The sequence below is a fragment of the Lampetra fluviatilis genome, chromosome 2, assembly GCF_964198595.1.
Source record: "Lampetra fluviatilis chromosome 2, kcLamFluv1.1, whole genome shotgun sequence".
Classification (NCBI taxonomy): Eukaryota; Metazoa; Chordata; class Hyperoartia; order Petromyzontiformes; family Petromyzontidae; genus Lampetra; species Lampetra fluviatilis.
In genome coordinates, this window is record NC_136276.1 from 13,336,709 (window position 1) to 13,358,368 (window position 21,660).

Below are 21,660 nucleotides of genomic sequence, written 5' to 3' on the forward strand. Positions count from 1 at the left end.
CCACGTGATTCAGTGCTTGTATCATGAACTAAGGAATGGATATTGATTTGATCATTCAATGCATCGTTCCACATATAGTTTTTAGCACATTACACTATGCCAGTGTATATTGCCCGCCCCTATAGGCATATTAATCTCCACATGAGAGGCTCAGCACCACCAAAGAAACTTGCTCTTTGGTCCATTGTGCATGGAGACACATCGCCTTTATTGGCGTATGGCATACTAATTCATCACTGTCTGACACTTCTAATGAAGGACTCTGCAGGTAATTGCCACCCCATATAATCCCCTGATTCAACACTCCATCTAGCTCGAGCTGGTCTCGTTTCATCTCTACCATGGTGAATGTCCTCTCAAGCGTGTTCCCTCCTTTGACTGTCAGGTCATGGTTGATAATGCTGAATATCAACATTCTTGATAATCATTTATAGAGATAATGCGTTGATTATGTGTGTGTGTGTGTGCACTCACATTCTGTTCAGAAAAAGGCAAAGGGTCAAGAGTTGTTCGACCAGATCATGTACCACCTGGACGTGGAAGAGACCGACTACTTTGGCCTGCAGTTCATGGACTCAGCGCAAGTGCCGGTGAGTGACCTGGGACAGATCAGACAAGCTCCTTCCTTTCACATCCTGCATTCACTTTCTACCTGTGCCTCAATCAGTCATTCAATAACTTTATTTAGTACCAAGTGAGATCCCATTGAGACCTGCACTTCTTTCCAACTGCACAACCAAGAAGCCACTCCAGGGCCGTGCCAATCCAGCCCAGTGCGGGAGGAGCCAAGTCGCGATTTCTTTAGAGTTCATTGCATGTCGATGGTGCGGTGGCGCTGTGTCCCGACAGTGTTGTGCCGACTTATGTCACATGCGATGAACACGTCGTGAACTACACCCCCAGCCCTGCTTGATCCCAAGCCAGATGCAGATGTCTTCGAGTGAGGCCAGCGTATCACGGTTTGGTTCCTGCCCGGCTAGGCAGATGGCCAGTGGGACAACCACCGCGTGCCGTGTGAACCCTACCACTGCCGCAACTCGGATGTGCCAGTGGAAGAGGGGCATTTGTCTCTCTTTTTCACGTAAGGTTTGAATTACAAGTGCTCTACGTCGTACAAATAAAATGTAGCGTGCAGTATACATACCCCTGGTGAATACAATCAAATACACCCTTCCTCAAGCACCCCTGCTTGGTCTTACACGCTTCCTGTGCCGTCAAGTATGCCTCCTGGTGTTTTTAATTAGTGAAGGTAAGTGGTTGAAATTAATTGCTATTTTTCCAAACACTGTTGGCCAATCTTAAGTGCTTTTCAGAATCCATATTATTTTGTGAAAAAAAGTTTCGTGAAAAGCATATCTATTTTTTATTTTACGGAACAAATTCACACTTTGGTATACCTTAAACGCCAAAAATAATTATACCACTTCATTAAAGCGTCTGCCAAATGTTTACTAAAGTATGTGTAAGCCCAGAGTTTCAGGCTGCTCTAATGAATTTGGACAGTCCGTGGGTGAGTGTTCCAATGCGGGCGTGTGCTCAAATGGGGTACGAGTGGGAGTAACGACCGGGTTGGACTGCCCAGAAAGAAAGGCAGAGAGATATGAAAGGCGTGCGCGTGGGAGTGTCGGATGTGGACAGGAGAGAGGGAGTGCGGAGCGCGAAGGAAACAGAGCAGAGGTTTGAAAGCTTGCAGGAATGCTTGGAATGTGTACAGTGCATAGGGCACATTTGGATCAATATGCAGTTGAAGTCTACAATCTGTTCCCAGCACACGCAACATTTGTATCATGTACACATGCAAAGGACACACGAGGCTACATTATAATGCACGTTGGGTTTAATTGCGACCTTGCTCTGTAACTGATCTGGAAGCATTTATATCCAAATGTGCTCATGCAGCAATGAGCACTGCAAATGTATTGTTTTACATGTATTTTTTATTATTAAACTCTATTATTCATAAGTGAGTTAGGCTGCAGCCGCTGTGGCTTCCGTGTCAGAATAAAATGATCACACGTACAGGTGGTGGTGTAGAGGCAACGGTTGGTGGATCGCACGAATGTTGTGAAACTGCCTTCCCGTTGGTGTCGAGGTGTCATACCCTGGTCTGCCAGGAGAAGTCAGTACGGCAAGAGAACTAATTGTCATCTGATTCCATCTGTACGGGGGATCGAGTTTTGACCTGTCGCAAGCATGGGTTTTCCCTGGGTGTTCCAGTTTACTCCCACTTCTTTCAACACTCAGTAATTTGCTGAAAACTTCTTTAAAAAAATAAAAGCCCAATGCAGGCCCCACCTGAAAAAGAGTCCTACGACTCAGTGTGTGGTTTCCCGGATAAGTAGGTAGAGCACATGTTTTTGTGTGCGAGTCTCGCATGCATGCCTTCCTTCACTTCAGAGCCCTGACAGCAGATCTCGTGTGTAGCTGCCGGCAGGATTTACTGTAGCAATTCTCGAGGTCGGTGTGAAATGTTTTACATGTGTGAGGAGTGTAACAATTCCAGGTGCGCTCCGGACTTAACAACTATTTCACGTGTGTGTGTTAAAATGAAGACAAGCTGACATGTTTTTGTTTAGTTTTTTTTATAGATGTAACTATATGCATATTCCACTTGCCATTACCTGAAAAGTCTGTGTTAAAATGTAACTCACAAATTGACCTTTTAACCTTGTAATATAGCTGTGCAGAATCTCCATCACTGATTCAGGACTGACCACAGACATGAACACCATTCCATTTGTTTTGTATTATCGCATAAACGTTACATTGTTCAGTTTGTCGACCTATCGATATTCAAGATCAACATTACCCAGCAGCATTTGTTTAAGCACTCAGTGCCGAGTTCACCGAGAGTTTAGTTCCATGCGTTTGTTTTATTTTGATAATCAGTAGCAATTCCACAAAAGCAATTGCTCAGAATTCATGTTGTAATTGTTGGCCACATTTACTGGGTGGAATAAGTGAAGTGCATACTTTTCCAGCTTTTGTTTCATTAGCTTTGTTAATGTCCACGTTTTTGATCCGTTATTTAATAGCAGTAAGGCACACTAATTAAAAACTACGTGTGTTCTTTTTACTCATTGGTAAGAAATTATGAAATAAATAGGCAAACGAGCAGGTTCGAGTGCTTTTGGAAAGCTTAACTTAATAATGGAAAGCAAATTTAATTAGATTTCACCAAAAGAAGTTGTTTGGTTAAAAGTACATTCTTTTTAAAGGTTGTTTCACCTGCTGTTCTTGCAGGTGATTGTCTTTTTCAATTAGCCATGACCTTGGCAGCATACAATCACTGCTGACGACACCCAACTCTTTTGCTTTCTCCCTTTTACCCCTGACCTTTCCTCTCGTATCTCCTCCTGCCTGGCTGCCATCCATTCTTGGATGGTGCTTCACTTTTTCTCTATCAATCCTTAGAAAACGTCAATACATTTTTTTCCGGCCTCGCACTCTACTCTACCCATTCCCACCATCTCCTTCCCTCATTTCTTTCTCCTGTTTCATGTGCCCTCAACCTTGGTGTCACCTTTGACTTTTCCTACAATTTTTCCACCGACTCGCATCTGCCACTTTCATTTATTAGGAAAATATGCCCTCTCATTTCATTTTCTGCCACCAAACTCTTAGTTCATGCTCTGATCTTTACCCACCTGGACTACTGCAATTATCTTCTTTTTGGTCTTCCTGCCTCTGCCTTCACTTCCCTCCAACAAATAAAAAATGCTTCTGTACGAGTTCTTTAAAATGTCCCCTTTCATTCTCAAATTTGTACCTCTCTTCGACAACTTGACTGGCTTCCCATTTGCGACCGTTGTCTTTTAAAATACCTGACACTAGTTTTTAAATCTCTGCGTGGCCTTGCCGCACCTTATCTTGCCTCTCTCATCTCCTTCTATGCCCTCTCTAATCCTCTTCATTCCCTATCTTTGTCTGTCTCTCTCTCTTGCCCTCCTTATCTATGTACCCAATCCCATTTTCGGTCCTTCTCCCTCCTTGCAACCTTCCACTGGAATAAACTTCTCCTGTACAGAAAGCAGTGCCCCTCCTTAACCTCCTTCCGTTCCTCTCTTAAAGATCACCTCTTCTCTGTCGCTCGTTATCTTCCTCATCCAGCCCTTCGCCCCTCCACTCGTTCCTGTCCCTTCCCAACTATTTCTTGACCTCAATTGCGGTCACTCATTTCTCAATCCTTGCGCACCCCTGTCATCTAAATCATTATATTTTTCATTTGTTTTACTATGTCAAGCGCCTTGAGTGAAGGCGCTCCATAAATATCAAATACGATAAGATATACAGAACATGGTGCTTGTGAACTTGATTAAATGCTGAATTAGTAACAAATGCTTTTGCATTTTTACACACGTTGGTTTCTATTTTAACATATCTAATGAGTGCATCCTTTACGAAAACGTGTACAGAAGTTTGCAGCTCCATCCTTATCCCAATATATAATTCACAAGTGTCCATCCGGCACACACTGTATCTCCCAAATGGTATGTCGGAGTTGTTGTGGGCAGTTGGGTTGACCATACTTCATGAAGCTGGTAAGTGTTGGTTGGTGATGGTGAGGTGCAGAAATATGGGAGCATACAAGTTGAGTAAAATAATGCATCTGGCAAGAATGCCCTTTTCTGCCCACTACATAGCCCCGTGCTGCCCATCACATTCCAACAATAATACCGGTAGAACAAGTGCGTCCATATGAGAGGTTAATATATTTAAACAAATAGAATGATACAGCTGAAGTGGTATACAATTGAAAGAGTTCTCAACACTGAGCTCATGGACCACACAATTTGCCTTGAGCACTTCATCCATCATGGTTTGCAGCTCTAACTCCTAACCAGTGTTCACATCATTACACTGCAACGGTTCACTGGAAACATTCACATTCACCATGTGTCTCTCTTGCCCACAGCATTGGCTGGATAACACAAAGAGTATAAAGAAACAAGTTAAAAGTAAGTTTGTGGATTTGGATGTAAATCACTGTCTCTCATGCATTGTTAACTTAACATTTTACGCTTGAGCGGCATATCTTGTTAATCTGTTTCTTGTTTTTTTTTATTTCTCTGATGATGATAATGATGTTGATGGGGAGTTTAGTTATCAATGTTGCCTTGTTATGGCTTCAGCATGTTGATTGATTTTCTTCCCTGTGCATAGTCGGGCATGAAGTGATGTTGCATTTCACTAAACGCCTCTGTCATTGTGCCTCTGGTGGCAGTCGGCCCTCCCTACTGCTTCCACCTGCGTGTCAAGTTTTATTCATCAGAGCCAAACAACCTGCGGGAGGAACTCACCAGGTGACGGGGGCAGGGAGGAATGAAGTGTGAGGGTGGGAGGACGTGGGGGGAGGGGATGACTAAGTGGAAGTGAAAGGTGGAACAGTTGCGGTCACGAAACACTAAAAACATTCAGGAAATGTTCTTATTCAAAAAACCAGTCATGGAAAAATTACACGGCTTAGAGAAAAAATGTTATGCTGTAAAATGTATGCATATGAACTTCTTTCGCACCGTACATAGCCAATCGTGCTGATCGGAGGTGCGAATTACAAGGGAAATAGAACGGCTGGCTTGAATTTCACTTGGCTTTTTACTTTATCTTACAGATACCTGTTTGTCCTGCAGCTGAAACAGGACATTCTCAGTGGCAAGTATGTACTCCTTGCAGACGAGCACAGCTGCATTGTCACACAGAGCTGAGGGTTCCCCATGCTGGATCCGATGTCTAGTGACTCACCTGGTGTGCCCGTTTTGTCTCCCGGCCAGGCTCGAGTGCCCGTTCGACATCGCCGTGCAGCTCGCTGGGATCTCTCTCCAGGGTGAGCTTTGCATCAGTTGAATTAATGCTGATTAATTGGTACTACTGTGTAAGGTTTTCACGATTGTGCTGTATAGCTCTCCGATGTATTTTTCGGTTGTACTGTGTGTTTTTGGGCAAGTTGTCCAACGTTTTGCTCCACGTGAAGGGAGCTTATTCAGGAACTGAAGAAAATGAATAAGTGCCCAGTACGTGGAGTGAACCTCGGACACTCAGTACAACCTGAAAACACATCAGAGAGCTATTGATTATTGTTAACATTGTTTTATTTTATTTTCGGTGTGAAGTAGTTGCATGTTCTTACGATTTTAAAACATCTCTGCAGCTCAAGAATATTGGACACATTTTCTTAAATTGTTGGGGATCTCTTAGAGGAATGATAAAGCACTCGTAATTAAATGTTGCATTTTCTCTCCACCTAACATGACTCAATTGATTAATAAAACGATGTGCGCTATGGGCTATAATTACAATTTTACATGAATAGGTCAAAGCCAAAGCTGTCGCCGTCTCTTTGCCATGCATTCTCAAAACATAGTTTGGGTTCTGGGTCATTGTGCGAGGAATGAATTGGTGTCCCTTTCTCTTGTGTTCTTTTGTCCTCTGGCCTCTGATGAAGAATACAACTGTGGCAGTTGCACTCCCTTCGCTTTTGTCTCTGCATTCTTCACACTGCCCTTTCAGACTTGTGTATGTGTTTATTTGTTATTTAATTTAGTTGTTTAAAGAATATCGCTTACAGCGTTATAATGAAACTATGCATGCGCTTTATGCAAGGGTTTCATGTTCACATTTGTAGCATGTACCGCGCTTTCGTCGAGCCTTTCGTCAATCCACTTCTGGATGAGGGCCTGCACATGCCATCCTGGTCATGGGTGGTTATTGGCCGTGGATATGGGGAACATAGATGTGGAAGCATGGACATACAGTTTAACAATGGATGTCACTGCATTGCCACCACATAGCCGCACAAGCTTTGTTTGTGCATGGTCGTCACCAATCCAAGGACAATATCGAGGCTCAAACTCTGCTTACCTTCCGTGACCTGATGAGTTCGCACGTATTCCAGGCGATTTGGTCGTCGGGGTTTTGTGCAATATATTAACCTTAATATTTTTAATGTTTTTTTTTTTCAAACCACCAGGACGGTAATAACACATTTGTATTTAATTTATTGAATTAAACAAAAATCAGAGCATTTCAATGCTAATGTGTTAATGCAATAACAAAGGATAATGTCAATGTGGGACTGTGTTCATGATGGAGATTTCAGAGTGGAGAGACCCCCCCCCCTCCCCTCTCTGTTAGTTTATACCCGGCCCTGGTCAGGTTCTGTAAGAGGAATATGTGAAATTCTGCTCTGCATACCTCTCGTTATACCTCTGCCATTGTCATTGGAAAATATGACGGAAAAACATATTCAGCATTTATGAAGTCCATCATCTACTGCATTGCCTGGAGTATTCTCCACGCAGACAAACGAAGGCACGCGTTGCCCAGACTGTGCCCTGAACGCGCACTTCTTCCCCTGTGACTCATTAGTGTGGCACAGCTGTGTCGACAAGTCACAAAAACCCTCGCCCCCCCCCCCCCATTTTATTATTTGTTCTTCCTTTCCCTTTCTCACAACTTCTTTTTGAAAGCAGGGTTTTCTTCCTTGGGGCTGCTTTACAGCATTTACTGTTGCAGGCAATATAAATCCGTGTTTTGTGCCACAGGGATTTAAAATGCGAGTTCACGTTCTGTTGGGTTATTAAAATGGGCAGCTGGTGCCAATGTTACGAATGTTTTCTTAAGTGTTTCTTTTTGGAATAATGATTAAATTCCTGCAGTCACGAAAGCTTTAAGTCAAGATTATTAAATGTGTTCTGCAAGAAATTAATAGAGATGTGCGTCTGTGACTGTGCACATTTGTGTACATTGTAGAGGGAATTTAAATGTGAATATAAATGTTCTTGCGAAATTATTGTGGACGATTGAGTGATCATGAAAGCGTGGCCTACAATGCAACGTAATTCCATCAAACACCATTGCACGCACTGCGTTCCACCTGAAGTTGTGACAATAATTCAGCTTAAACTGCGATTGCATCACCGTCTGTTTGGTGTTGGTGGGCGCATGCATGTGTGGACCAGCTGAGATTGGCGACTGTGACCCCGAGGAACATACGGCAGCTCTAGTGTCAGAGTTCCGCTTCGTGCCAGGCCAGACCGAGGACATGGAGATGGCCGTCTTTGATACGTGGAAAAGTTGCAGGTAAGTCAGACCCAGGGCAAGTGACTTTATACGTAGTGTGGCAACCTGGCTCGTCCGTTCCACTTGCGTATTGCCACCACAATGCGAGGATGGGTTTTATTCAGAGGAATTGAGCCTTCTCTTTCTCTACCGATATTCAGACATCAGTATCTCTGGGGAGAAGAATATGAGAATGACTGCACTCATATAATTGAATTGGGCATAAACATCAATAAATAATGGGGAATCGTACATTGTAATTACAAATTACAGGAATAATTTAATGTAGATAGTAGATAAACAATGCACATTTTAGATACAAATGACAAATTATTTTGATTTCTGTAATTTAAATTCCAATGACAAATGTAGTTAAAATACATATGTAAAATACATGTAATTTAGATGCTGTCCATCTCTGCAGATGTAAGATGATGTATATGCTATCTCCAACTGTAAGTAAGTAAGTCAATATACGAACAGCCGTCTCACTACTCCGAACAATAGGCATTGACTGAAATGTTGACCACTATTTTGTCTGCTGTAATAGAATGCCTGCATTGACTGTTGTGAAGTGCTTTTGCTCTGCCTATATACACAAGACTGTTTCTCCTCTTTGCAACTTACGATTTCTTCAACTGATCATAGAAGGAATTACAATGATTTCGAGACTAAGTATATTACTGTATTTAGATGAATTTGTAAAAAATATATATATATATTTTCATAGCTGCTGCTTCAATAAACCAAATTTGGAGAACTTTTTTTCACTGTGGAGTGTAGCAGATGATCTCGAATAGAGCATGGGATATGGATACCATACTGCAAGTATTGCTTATGTAAATAAAGATTGTGAACATGTTTTGACTAGGTCTCATTTTATTTCCAATCTCATTCCATTTTAAGTAATATGTTAAGGGGAAGCATAATGGTAATTACCTCCTCAAGAACCTTAAAGTGGCAACAAATTTGTGCAATGTGAATTTAAATTTGGGAATATTTTGAATTAAGAAACAGTTTTAAGAGGCTTTAACAAAAAAGTGTATTTATTTATTTTAAGAGCGAACATCAACAAAATGAGTGATAAGACTTTGGATGAAGGGAAATACTTTTGTTTAAGATACAGCTTGTGGTTTGTTTTGACATCGGCACAATGTTCTTTGCAGGGGCCAGATGCCATCGCAGGCGGAAATCAACTACCTTAACCGAGCCAAGTGGCTGGAGATGTACGGTGTGGACATGCACGCCGTCAAGGTGCCCTCACTCAAGATGCAGCAGCCCACACCAACTTGAGCACATGACCTGTGGTCTGGCTGGAACTCTGGGTCGTAGTGACCTTGTTTATAGTTTTGTTTTACGAGGTGAATAGTGATGAATGAGTTACTTTGGGTTGAATATGTAACAGATGCGAACGTGTAGGTGCTGTCTGGAATGCTCTTTGCATCTTGATGTGATAATATGTTTTGATTTGTGTGTCAAGGGACGCGATGCCAATGATTACACCCTGGGCCTGACACCAACTGGAATATTGGTGTTTGAAGGAAAGACAAAGATTGGCCTCTTCTTCTGGCACGTGTTACAACTCTCATATGTGTAACCACATTATCACATGAGACACATTTCTGTAATTATTAAAAAAAATAAAAAAAATAGTTAATTCCTCACTTACTAAAGACATAGATTTAAACCACATTTTACATTGGTTTGTGACACGAATGAGGCAATACATGCTATAAATGCTAGAAGTTCCGTATGATCTGCTTTCTAGCTGTGCTTTCCCACCGTCTACGCCATTTTTGCAACACGTGAAAAATGTATGTCACTTCTCTGGAATGTCGTACATTACCGAAACTGCCAGACATTTACTCATGAGCTTGAGTGCCTGTCATGTGCTGTCTTTTGTTGTTTGTTCCGAAGAGGTCAAAGTTCATCTTGCTACTGGCACAATCATGCAGCAGCTTAGCTGCTGCTGCATTCACCTTGACAGCTGCCGCAAGGGGTCTCCTGCCAAAGGGCATGTGTTGCATGAGTGGTGCGGTATAAATATTAAGTAGTGATGATAATGCAATGTGCTCTCTGCAGGCCCAAGATCACGCGTTTGGATTTTAAGAGGGACAGGCTGACGCTGGTCGTTGTGGAGGATGATGAGCAGGTGAGTAATGTACTCAGTCGGAGAGCTCACGATCCTTTTTTCTCAGGTATGGGAAATATTTCCCAAGCTTGGGTCATGTTAGTAATGTCGTGTCACTGGCAGGGTGTACCATGCTAAAAATTACGTAACATTCTTAATACATTTGTACGTAATTATAATACGACTTTTCATTTAAGTTTTTATATCACTTCTGTAATATTTAATAACAAAAATATATTTTGGGAAATTACAGTACTCCTCAATGATCTTAATCTCGCTAGCTATTTTTAAAAACATACATGAGAGATAGGGATAAGAATATATATAAGAAATAGTTTTTTTTTTTACAAATGAACAGAAACTTCAATTTTACCCTGCTGCTATACAGTCTGCCGGAGCGCGTTGAGTAAGTTCGCTGTGTGTGCGGACAGGGCAAGGAGAACGAGCACAAGTTTGTGTTCCGCATGGACCACCCCAAGGCCTGCAAGCACCTGTGGAAGTGCGCTGTGGAGCACCACGCCTTCTTCCGGCTGCGCGGCCCGACACAAAACGCCAAAGAGAGGCAGGACTTCATCCGCATGGGATCGCGCTTCCGCTACAGGTCAGGGTTCGTGGCACACGTGCGCTTCTTTGGTCAGTCTCCTCGCTCCTCGCTTCTCTGCCATGGCAGAAAGAGGTCGCGATTCACCGGAGGAAACACCAAATCGCGTGCCAGCTGTGGCGGCCTGTTTGACGTACGGGATTGTTTGGCGCAATGAACGTTGCTACGACAGCTCTTGGAAGATGGTTGTGGAAATACAAAGTGGCGGTTCGTGACTTTTGATGATGATGATGACGGTGGTGTGTCGGCAGTGGGCGTACTGAGTACCAGACAACGAGGATGAGCAAGGCGCGCCGCTCCACCTCATTTGAGCGCAGGCCAAGCAAGCGTTATTCCCGCAGGCCTTCCTTCCAAAAGTGTAAGTGGAAAATAAAAAAAAAATTGTCTGTCAAAGCAGCACTCAACAAATTTACTCACAAAAATGTCGAGAAGAAAAGTGAATACCCACAGACTTCACTTTGGTTTCTTAGATTGGTTCATTATAGTATCCCCATTGAAAAGAACATTCTAGAATTAATGGTGTTTTTATCAAGCAAATTGTGTTGGTGAGCTTGGTTTGCATTTTCAAATGTTCTTTCTATTTTGCAGTTAACGCTGTGCAAAGAATTCCTGCAAAAAGGTTAGTTTTTTCTGACCCACAAAAGATAATATTAACGTAAATTCTATTGTGCAACAGCCTCATTCTGAAGGGCGTATTAAAGTTTCCTTTTGCAAGCCACATGGTGATGTGTAGTGAGTGGGGCACTGATTTGTACTGCTACACAAACTTGTTGGTAACCAGCTTTCTTTGCTGTTACGCTTGCATACAATTCAACGGTGAGAGGTGCTGCGGGTTATGTTTGAAGTGAACGATGCAGTGTGTCCTCTCTTGTTTCTAACCACAGCATGTGTTGTTCATGTGCTTGCTCCTCTCCGCGTTTGCAGCATTACGACTGTTACAGCAAATAAACAGGTGAGCTTCAACTCGAGTTGCCACTCTTTTTCCACAAACTTAATTGGATTTGCTGTACAGCATTTCTTAGTCAGCCTAAGTCAGGGATCAGCAACCTGCATCTCCGTGGCCGTATGCGGCTCTGTATGGACTGCTTCGTGACATTACTTAGTAAGGACCACGTGAATTGCGGCTCTTGCAATATTTATTCTTTACTGAATTCGAAAAAAATGTCTCTTGTTATTTTGGTTGCCAACCCCTGGCCTAGGTCTAATAAAACTCTGCAGAATTCTATCGGGAAATTCACCACGATGCAAATCAATTCCTGCCACGCTATTACAATTTCCCAGAACTGTTTATAATATCATTGCAAACTTGAACTGTGATCATCAATTTACTGCTGAAATGTTACATGTTTAGCGGAGTGCCTTTCACGTTTGATTGGTTATGTGGAGTGTTGTAAATTAATTGCGCACGTCTTTGTTGGTGCCTTTTCTTTTGTTGCCTTGTGCCTTCTCATCCTCGGTCCCAGCCTGGGTCCTCGTTCTCTGAGGTTGCATCTCTGCCTGCAGGAGGCACGCACCTCGAATACAACCAACAGGCCAGCAACCCTCCTCGGTGCGTAGCCTTTAACCAGCTCCTGCAAGTTGTTTTTATTTCAGCACATTTGTGGAATTCTATAATGTTCACACATATTTGCAAATCACATTGTGATGCAGGATTGGTGTTATTACAAGTTTTACATTGATAATTGGTTTTTTACCCTTCTATCTGGCAACAAAACTGACACCTTAATACAAGGAGTCATGTTTACATAGACCACAATACCTGCAGTCATAATGCAAACAAGAAACATAACTCTGATAATGTATGCACTGTCCTTGAAGTTGATTGGTCCACACCCGAGTTAGCTTTCCTTAGAGCCTAGTCTCACATGGGTTGGACCAGATGACGCCAAAAGGCGCACAACTCAAAGACAAGGACAGTGCACATTATCAGAGTTATGTTTTTTGTTTGCATTATGACTGCAGGTATTGTGGTCTATGTAAACATGACTCCTTGTAAAAAAAGGTGTCAGTTTTGTTGCCAGATAGAAGGGTAAAAAACCAATTATAATATTTTTACTGGCAAATGAGGTTCCAAAAGTTTTACATTGTCACATTGTATTTTAGAACTGTTGAAATGTTTAAGCTTCAATTCGATTTGTGGCTGCTGATTCTTTCGCTCATGCTGTTCTCCGATCGACATGATTTTTCTGCGATGTTTGTACGTGAGAGAGAGTAAAATTGTGAGTGTGCGCGTGTCGCTTTGCCAATGTGAAAGTCGAGGTGGGGGGGGGGCTGGCCAGTTCGTCTTTTGGTGGTGGCTTTCCCCCCCTCTGGCTTCTGCGCAGCCCTCATCTGATTTGTTGGTGGCTTTTTCCAGATTGATTGGTTTTGGTGTCCCTTGGTTGGCTTACTACCTGCCAAGCAGAGATTGGCTTGGCAGGGGTGGACGCCAAATTCTCTGTGCTGTAGTAAGTGGTGGTGGTGTTGGTGGTGAGCGCTGCTCTACTTTGTATTGGCATTTTGTCCTTTTCAAATACCTGGTGGGTCTCTTTCTGTCTGGCTGTAATGTCCTCTGATTGCTGCTTTTGTAACCGAAGAATAGATTGTTTGGCCCCCTGCTGATCACGCAGAGCGGTATTGTTGATTGGTGAAGATGATTTACTCTGCTGTTAAATGGGCAACTATTATGTTAACAGCTAGATTTAAGCATGTATCTTTATGGCTAGAAAACAACAAAATTATAAATACCTAACTCATTCGTGGGAATGCTGCATGTGTAGTCAAATAGGTAGCATTTTTTACTTTTATAATTGCATGGTTAATTACTTTTTAACAAACAAATTAGTTTTCTTAGCACCTCAGTATGTAAACATTCCCATAAGAAAATACACATTTGCATGTGTGCACGACATCAAATCAAAATACACTCTTTAGTGCCTCATGCCTGCACTCTTTTGCCCCTAATTAACCCATTAAAATGCTTTGCAATGTTTTGACTGATCTTTTCTAATGACAACAGGCCATAAATGTGCAAGCCAATCTAGTGATTCTATTAATGGCTGATTGGAAAAATGCACTGATGGTTGCATGCGCACACGCCTGCTAGTGCTCGCTTTTAGAATCAATTATGATGCTAATGCTCACCGGCTGCAGCTGCACCCCCACTCCGCTTGTTCGCAGTGCTCACATTTGACTTGCTAAGCAGTAACCTGCTGCGTTATAACCATTGGCATCGTTTGGATTGGAGGAGCCAGCATGCACTAACAAACCCTTCCCAACGACCCCACTTGTGAACCTCAACGCAGGCCAGCGGGTGAGCCCAACAGGGTGCAGGTGAACTCTGACCCCGCACGAGAGGAGTGGGGTCACGGGATGGGCCCGAACCAGGGAGGCACCGGGCCCGCTTATCACGGAGGATCCGCTCACAGCCAGCCCACCCCCACCACTGAGCTCTGAGGATGACTGTGGATGTGATGATGCGGCGAAAAGCAAAAATCCAAACTAAATACGAATGAAGGAGAAACATGTAGAATGGTTAAGCTTTCAATGAGAAAGACGGAGAGATGAGTGAGTGCACAGGTTCAGCATTGCTGACTCATTCGGTTGTGCATGTAGAATATTCCTTCAGCACTTATTGGAAAACATGTACACTTTTATGTGCAAACAATTCCTACTTGTAGAAAGAAACATACTCCAGGACTGTATTGTTGTTATTGCTGTTTAACATACAGTGGTACCCCGGAGATCGAACTTAATTCGTTCCAGAAGGCCTTTCGAACACCGATTTGTTCGAATTCTGGTGCGTTCGATCTCCGAGGTTCTACTGTACATGGCTCGAAGTGGCATTGCTCAAGAACAAGGCCAGCCTTTCCTTCGGAAAATCTTGTTTTTCAAACTTGCAGTGAGCTAAACATACCTCAAAACAAAACTTTTGCAGAGTCAATGTAGTGCAGTGTATTTTGCTTCCTCCAGTTCGGTGGATTATCTCTGAGCTCTTTGTTTGAAGTTTTTAATATGTTTAGCAATTATTTCTAAGGTAGGTGTTCACAAATATAATTTGACAAATTGCTTAACTTTTGCCTTTAACACTTAAAAGCAAGGGATGATAATAACAAATGTCTTTGAAACATGTTTCAAAATCACAGTCTAGCTGAGAAATACTCAACTATTTTTTCTACAAAATCTGTGTTGTATTGTGTGCGAGCCAAGGTGGCCATATGTAACAGAAGCAGTTTGGTATGGTATTGGAGTATCGTGATTGTGTGGCTGAGGTTGATTTAAGGTTTTATAAAAGCCACCCCACTCACCCCCACGCCCTTCGTCCCCCACATAATCAGGAGATCTGTTAACCCGCACTTCCATTTAGCGCGGTTGGCTACATATGGTGCGAAAGGGGTTCAACATGCATACATGTGCTGTGTTATGTGTGAATAGTGATGAGGTAGCTACATGGTCAATGGTATCGGTCTTCCAAAAATCTGTGTGGTTCCCAAAGCAAGGCACAATAAACTGTGTAAGCTGTCAAACCTGTCAATGCTTGGAAAGTGCATCAAGATGTGGGCACAGTAACAGTGCTAATCCTTGACCGGTGGCACTTGTGGCCTGCCAGAGCTAGCTTTGTGTATTGGCACAATCATACTTGGGAATCAGTGTAGTGATAAACAGCGAGCTCTCGTCTTTGTCATTTTTCAGGTGAGCAGTTGAAAAGATAAACAAAGGTGCAATGAAAAAACGCAAGCACACATCGTTTATACGAGACATTTTATTTGTTTAGCTTCGTGAGAGTTTTGATTGCACTGCAATCATATTGTAGACAATGTACCATTGTGATTTGTTGAAATGCGATCAGAAACATTTGAAGGAAGATTGAACTTGCATCGTGCAGTGCTGTGAACCATCTTATTTTTTAAGGTTGCTGATTACTCAACTGTACTTCTTTTAACAGCTTTGCAGTTCTTACGAACATTGGTGGTGGATTTGTTAAGATGCAGGGTAGGATGGATGTATGAGTTTGTTGTTTTAACCGTGTTCCGTATATGGCTTTAATGCCAAAGCTGGATATATTTTTTGAATGGAAATGTTATATTAAGAACAGAACAAGCTCTTTTCATAAAGTATACCTAACTTTCCAACGATATATGTATATAAATGCATAATGTGTACATAACTTGCCAATGATATCTGTATTTATAGTAATGGCCTATGACCAAATCACCTGGATTTGCAAGATTGAGCTTGGATAGTCCACGGATGGGTGGGTGACCACCTTGCCCAGCAGGTTGTTATACACCGCGGAGATACCTGGTGGACAGCAGAGGGCAGTGTAGCAAAATATAAATTTGCAACGTTATTCTAGATTTGAAGCTTTCGTGACTGCAAGGATTCATACTCTTAGTTCTTTCGGTAAAGTCACGTAGGTAAAAAATGAAATTAAAATTAATAAAAAAAATAATAATAAAATCACGACGTTTCGGAGGCAACACAAGTCTCCGTCATCAGGTGGGACCGTCACAGCCAGATTTGCTGCATCAGCAAATCTGGCTGTGACGGTCCCACCTGATGACGAAGACTTGTGTTGCCTCCGAAACGTCGTGATTTTATTATTATTTTTTAATTTTAATTTCATTTTTTACCTACGTGACTTTACCGAAAGAACTAAGAGTTTTGCAACGTACTTGTATGCTCCTATGTCACTGCTCCCCACCTTCAACAACTCGCACTGAACCCGCAGTGATCAGCATGGTGAAGTATGGTCTAAATCATCCAGCAGTGCATTGACAAAAGGCTGTGCAATTACATACAGTAATGTATGTTTGGATTCACAGCGGTTCATTTATGAAGGGTATTTTTTTACATAGTACATTTAATTTTGGTCACATTTTTGCTTTATTCCACTCGCTGTTATATTTTCACTCGTACGCAAATATATTTCAATGAAAAAAACTATTTGCATTTAAGTTATTTTCTTACTGGCAAATGTTTGAATGGAGGGACGAGTGACTACTGACTAATTTCAATGTACAATATTACTAGCAGTTATCAAGTATACTCACATTTAATGTACTCCTAGCTCTATATTGATATCCTTCCACTGATACATGTATTCACATTGTCCACTGCTAAATATAATAGTCAGCGGATGTTAAAAATATATTTTGCATTGGCTCTTTAGGTGACGATTTTACCCTGTGGCTTTATAGAAACACTTGAGTGTATTTCTTAGAAATTTTGCTTAGATGTGTGCTTTTTTCTGTAATGCAGGCATCTTCAGAATAATTGATTGGTGGGGTTCATACATTCTAAAGCTTCAAATCTAGGATTTGTGGGGTGTTTGCTGCTGGGTGCCTGCACTGAGCAAGCCACTTGTACTCATTTTCCTAAGCCACAGGTCTCATTATTTCATGGCTTCTCAGATTTTCTTCATCTCATTTACCTATATCATGTGCTTCTTCTCGAGTCACATCCAATGTTCTCATATCTCATTCCACCACATCTTTTAATATCATCCTAGGTCTCCATCTACTGCTGCCCTGCACCAGCATCCTCCAATGCCCGTGTAATTACATCTTTATTTTTGTCTTCTCAACACATGTCCAAACCATCTAGCCCCTACTAAAGCTCTAACTCCTTCATTCCTCCTCTACCTGAGTAGAGCAGCCACCTTAGCATTGTCATCCATGCCCTTCCAATGCACTCTAATTTCACGAAGCACCTGTGCACGAGGACTTGTATAAATCTTGCTCAGAGTGAATCGGGTGCTCTTTGATGCAGGTGTCATCTGGGAAAGTACTAAAGTGAAAGTCAGGTTCGAGAGAGAGTGGTATTAGAGGTGTGGGACTACTTCTGGCCTCCGAGCTTAACTGTGTTTATTCCTCACTGAGGGTGTGGGTCTTCCAGATTTATATGGCGCTGAATCAACACCTAACCACTTTAAATGTAACGGTGTACTATAAAAGCAGTATACATTGCTTTGTGCGTTTGGGGATGCATAGTTGAAAATGTATATGTTTCTCTTCATTTAATTTTGCATGTATTTTTACTAACCTACATACAGACAATGTGCTGCGTCGTTGCAAGGGGAGTTTGAGATGTGTTTACACTGAGAGCTCCAACAAGTTGCATCGATCTTGCACTGGGCTTATTTCGAAGCGCCGTGTTTGTGTTAAACGTTACAAAGCAATGTTCTTTTTGTTCGGGGGGTGACTGTTGAAAAATAAAATATTAAATGTGAGTCTGCCCGTAAATTAAATATTCTATTATATTTTCCATCATACATAATTGCATTGGCACACTGTATATAAGTAATAACCTTGAATTAAAGTACGCAGCGAACTATAAACAAATTACAGTGATTTAACAAAGTCACACTCTGTCCCAATTGTTTATATCACCCATTTAACAACACTTTTAAAAACATGTGATTCTGTAGGAAGCTGTTGTGGCATATAATTTAATGTCATCGTAAAAAATGATCACGTTCCACTGACCACGATTCTAAACTTTTAACATTGACACAACCCTGACTAATACCACCAATGGGGACTAGGCTCTTAAGAAAGCCGTCTCGGGTGTGGGCCAATCAACTTTAAGGACAGTGCATATTATTATCCTTGTCAGAGTTGCTTCTTTTTGTTTGCTTTATTGACTACTTGTGTTGTGGTCATTGCAAACATGATGCCTTGAATAAAGGTGTCAGTTTTGTACCAGTTAAAAGGGTAAAAACCTACCATTATATTTTGCCACTGGTAAAAGAGATCTCATAGTGTAATACCACCTCAAAAGGAGAAACTTCTCAAGGTACGCGGCTATTCTTCTGGCATGCCCACATTCCTCTACAGAAGTGCTTTTGCACAGATAATCTGCAGTGTGTTTTTTTAAAGTAAACCTGAATCCTTTCGGGGCAATCGGCGACATTCTTGGTTTTGTGTTGCAGTAGTTTTGAATTTTTGAGTGGGCGATCGTATGTGAGAAACTGCCTGCCGCGTATGTACTTATGTGTGTTTAGCAGTTGGTTCCTGCATGCTTTTTGACGAAGGGCTTCAAGGCAGTCTGTGTGTTATGATGGTGCTTTCCTATGCAAAGGTTATGGATTCACGACTGATGTCTGGAATGTGGCAGTGTGTTTATACATTTGGTCAAGCCTGGCCTTCGTGTTTGTTAAAACACCATTTTTCAGGGCAAAACTACGGGAAGAAGAAGAAAATGGAGATTTAAAAACATGTTTGGCAGGTTCATGACAGTTGAAGTTCGGTTTGGGGGGAGGGGAGGATGTGTGTGTGTGCGCTTTTTTGTCTTTTTGTGGTGCTGGCCACCCACCCTCTCGTTTGCCGGTGCCAGCCTTCATAGGCGCTCGCTAAAAGCACTTGCTCCACTCTGCTAAGGCTACAACGGTGGGTCTCTGCCTCTGCACCACACCGCAGTGGAGACTTCTGCCAGCAGCAACAGCAGCCCACGAGATCTCATGCCAGCCAGGCGGCGTGCCCTGCGAGCAGCCTGCTGCGGGAGCAGTGGGGCAGCTGACCCCCGTCTGTGTTGTGTGTAGCGGCCCCTCTTTCACCCCAGGCAACAACAGCGACCTGCCCGTCGCGGCCAATGACGACGCCAACGTCGTCGTCGTCGTCCCGCAAGCAGCCGCGCTGGACGCCGCCGCCTCCGCTGTTGCCACAGAGACGCTCGTGCCGGGCTGGTTCCCCCATTCAGTGGCTTCACCCACCAAGCGGATGGCTGCAGACCCAGGTAAGGGAGTACGGCAGGGGGTCCCCAACCCGCGGGGGCCACGGAGTGGTACCTGCCCGTGGCCTGTTAGGAACCGGGGCCGCACAGCAGCAGGAGATGAGAGCAGTGAGTCCGCACGTGCCCGGCCACATTGTTTTATTATTGAGCACTTCCGTCCGCGCCTCTTTCCCGCACTGCGCTCTTGTCTCAGCCACAGTGTTGGTGAGCCCACAAGCTGCTAACCCCTAGTAGCCATAAATGAGTAAAAAACAAACGTCGCTGGAGAGATTCTTTGAAAATGGGGAAAGACCCAATGATGACCCCCCCCCCCCCCGGTTAAAACAAAAATTCTTCCACGAAACCGGTCCCTGGTGCCAAAAAGGTTGGGGACCGCTGGAGTACACGACTCCAGTGCGTGAGTAAAGTTTTTTTTTGTCCCCCCACTACAAACCACATGATAGCTGGTGGTGGTTGGGTTAGATCGCATGAATATAAATGTGTCGTTAAACCCACCCCCACGGCGACACAGCCGATTAGTAAGGTTTGTCATGTCAACAAAACATGGCAATTCGTGACTAGTTCAGCACAATGGAGTGTTGGAGAGTTAACCCACGACAATTATAATTCGAGTACTCTCCAACACACCGGCGTGCTGAATTAGTAACGAATTGACGTGTATTGTTTACGTCACAAATCTTAGTAATTGGTCTGTGTCGGGTGGTGGCGGGTTTCATGACACATGTACGCAATCTGACCCAAAAAATCTCTCATGACGGATAATATTGGTCGCAAAAGCTTACTTCGTGTTGAACTCACTGAGGGATGTTTCGCTACCCTGGGCCACTGCGTTGCCTCCCCATTCCTCTGTATTCTTTGTCCGCCGCTCTTCTTTCCACGCATGGCAAAGGTGAAAGGCACCTGAGAGACGAACCATCGGCGCGAGCGTCCCTTTGGTGACAGATACACCTCAGATATATATATCTGAACATTAATTCAGGTGCACACCGCCACCGCTGAAACCCTGTACCCTGTGCAAACATGCCAAAGTTGGGCAAACTTTCGCACGTGGTTTGGAACCGTTGGACAAACGTTGGCCCAAAGTTCCATGTTTACTGGGGCGATACCTTGTGCATGGCGTTTAAATGCCCCCCCCCCACCAACCCCTGCCGGAGACCTGCAGTTGATTTTTCACGAGTGCACGTATCATGCCACCTACAATGTACAATGTTCAGTCTTTGTTCATTTAATTAGATATTTCACACAAGACTAGTATTAGTAAACACGCGTGTAAAAAACAAACACTACATTGACTTTTCTATCTATGTGGCTTTACCGAAAGACCCAAAAGACCCAAAGAATATAAAAAATACTACAGTATATTTGAAACCGGCTTTCAAAAAAATATAATTATGGCTCGGTAATTTTTCTTGCATTCAAGGTGGATTAATAACCTTCCCCGACTTTTACATGAATACAATAATAGCAAAAACATTACAGTTACTCACACAAGCCACTGATTATTCCATTTCTCTGAAGTACCTTACACAGAAATGTTATTCACCACAGTTCCTAGAAATATGAAAAGATCAAAAAATTCTAAATAATTGTGACAAACACTAAAATTAATCCTTCTAAAAGCGAGCACACATGTTCCGAGGTGAGCACAACTACATGTCTGTATTGTTCGCAAGGGCTTTTGTGGATTTGCATGTGCTTTTCTGAACGTGTTATTGTGCACCCTTAACGTCCCTGTAAACATGCCAACGTTGGGAAAACCGTGGCATGTGGTTGGAACCGTCGGGACTGAAGTTGGCCAAACGTTACAAGTTTACCAGGGGTTGTACTCGTCCGTGACTGATTGCCTTAATCTAAGTTGTCTTGTGGTTGTTGTTGTTGTTTGACTTGCATCCCACTGGGATTTTTGCACACAGCATTGGTGTACGGTGCTTTTTCTGCAATATTTAGCTGTTTTTTCTTGGATTTTCTGTTTGCACATAGTCACATAGTCACTTTAAGATGTTTTCTTGTTCATATTTTTTTTGCAGTTGCACCCGATTCAAGAGCCGAATGGCTCACAGGGCTATACCTAATAAATTTACTTGAACTTGAACTGTGTGTACTCACGACGAGGCGCGTGTGTACGTAACTGCTTTGTCCACATCTGTGCGTCTGTGTG

The 21,660-nt window shown here is 42.8% G+C and overlaps 1 protein-coding gene across 3 annotated transcripts in view; it reads left to right on the top strand.

Moving 5' to 3' along the window:
* LOC144943065 (band 4.1-like protein 5) overlaps positions 1 to 21,660 on the top strand; it is a 42,904-nt gene that overhangs the window by 10,677 nt on the left and 10,567 nt on the right. For all 3 annotated transcript variants that reach the window (XM_078870239.1, XM_078870242.1, XM_078870233.1), the window contains 15 exons: positions 486 to 590; positions 4,916 to 4,958; positions 5,225 to 5,303; positions 5,612 to 5,656; positions 5,772 to 5,824; positions 7,959 to 8,079; positions 9,225 to 9,312; positions 9,539 to 9,627; positions 10,141 to 10,210; positions 10,621 to 10,790; positions 11,042 to 11,148; positions 11,379 to 11,409; positions 11,715 to 11,742; positions 12,254 to 12,339; positions 19,312 to 19,505. In XM_078870239.1, coding sequence (XP_078726365.1) covers positions 486 to 590; positions 4,916 to 4,958; positions 5,225 to 5,303; positions 5,612 to 5,656; positions 5,772 to 5,824; positions 7,959 to 8,079; positions 9,225 to 9,312; positions 9,539 to 9,627; positions 10,141 to 10,210; positions 10,621 to 10,790; positions 11,042 to 11,148; positions 11,379 to 11,409; positions 11,715 to 11,742; positions 12,254 to 12,339; positions 19,312 to 19,505 — 1,309 coding nt within the window. The remainder of the gene's footprint in view (positions 1 to 485; positions 591 to 4,915; positions 4,959 to 5,224; positions 5,304 to 5,611; positions 5,657 to 5,771; positions 5,825 to 7,958; positions 8,080 to 9,224; positions 9,313 to 9,538; positions 9,628 to 10,140; positions 10,211 to 10,620; positions 10,791 to 11,041; positions 11,149 to 11,378; positions 11,410 to 11,714; positions 11,743 to 12,253; positions 12,340 to 19,311; positions 19,506 to 21,660) is intronic.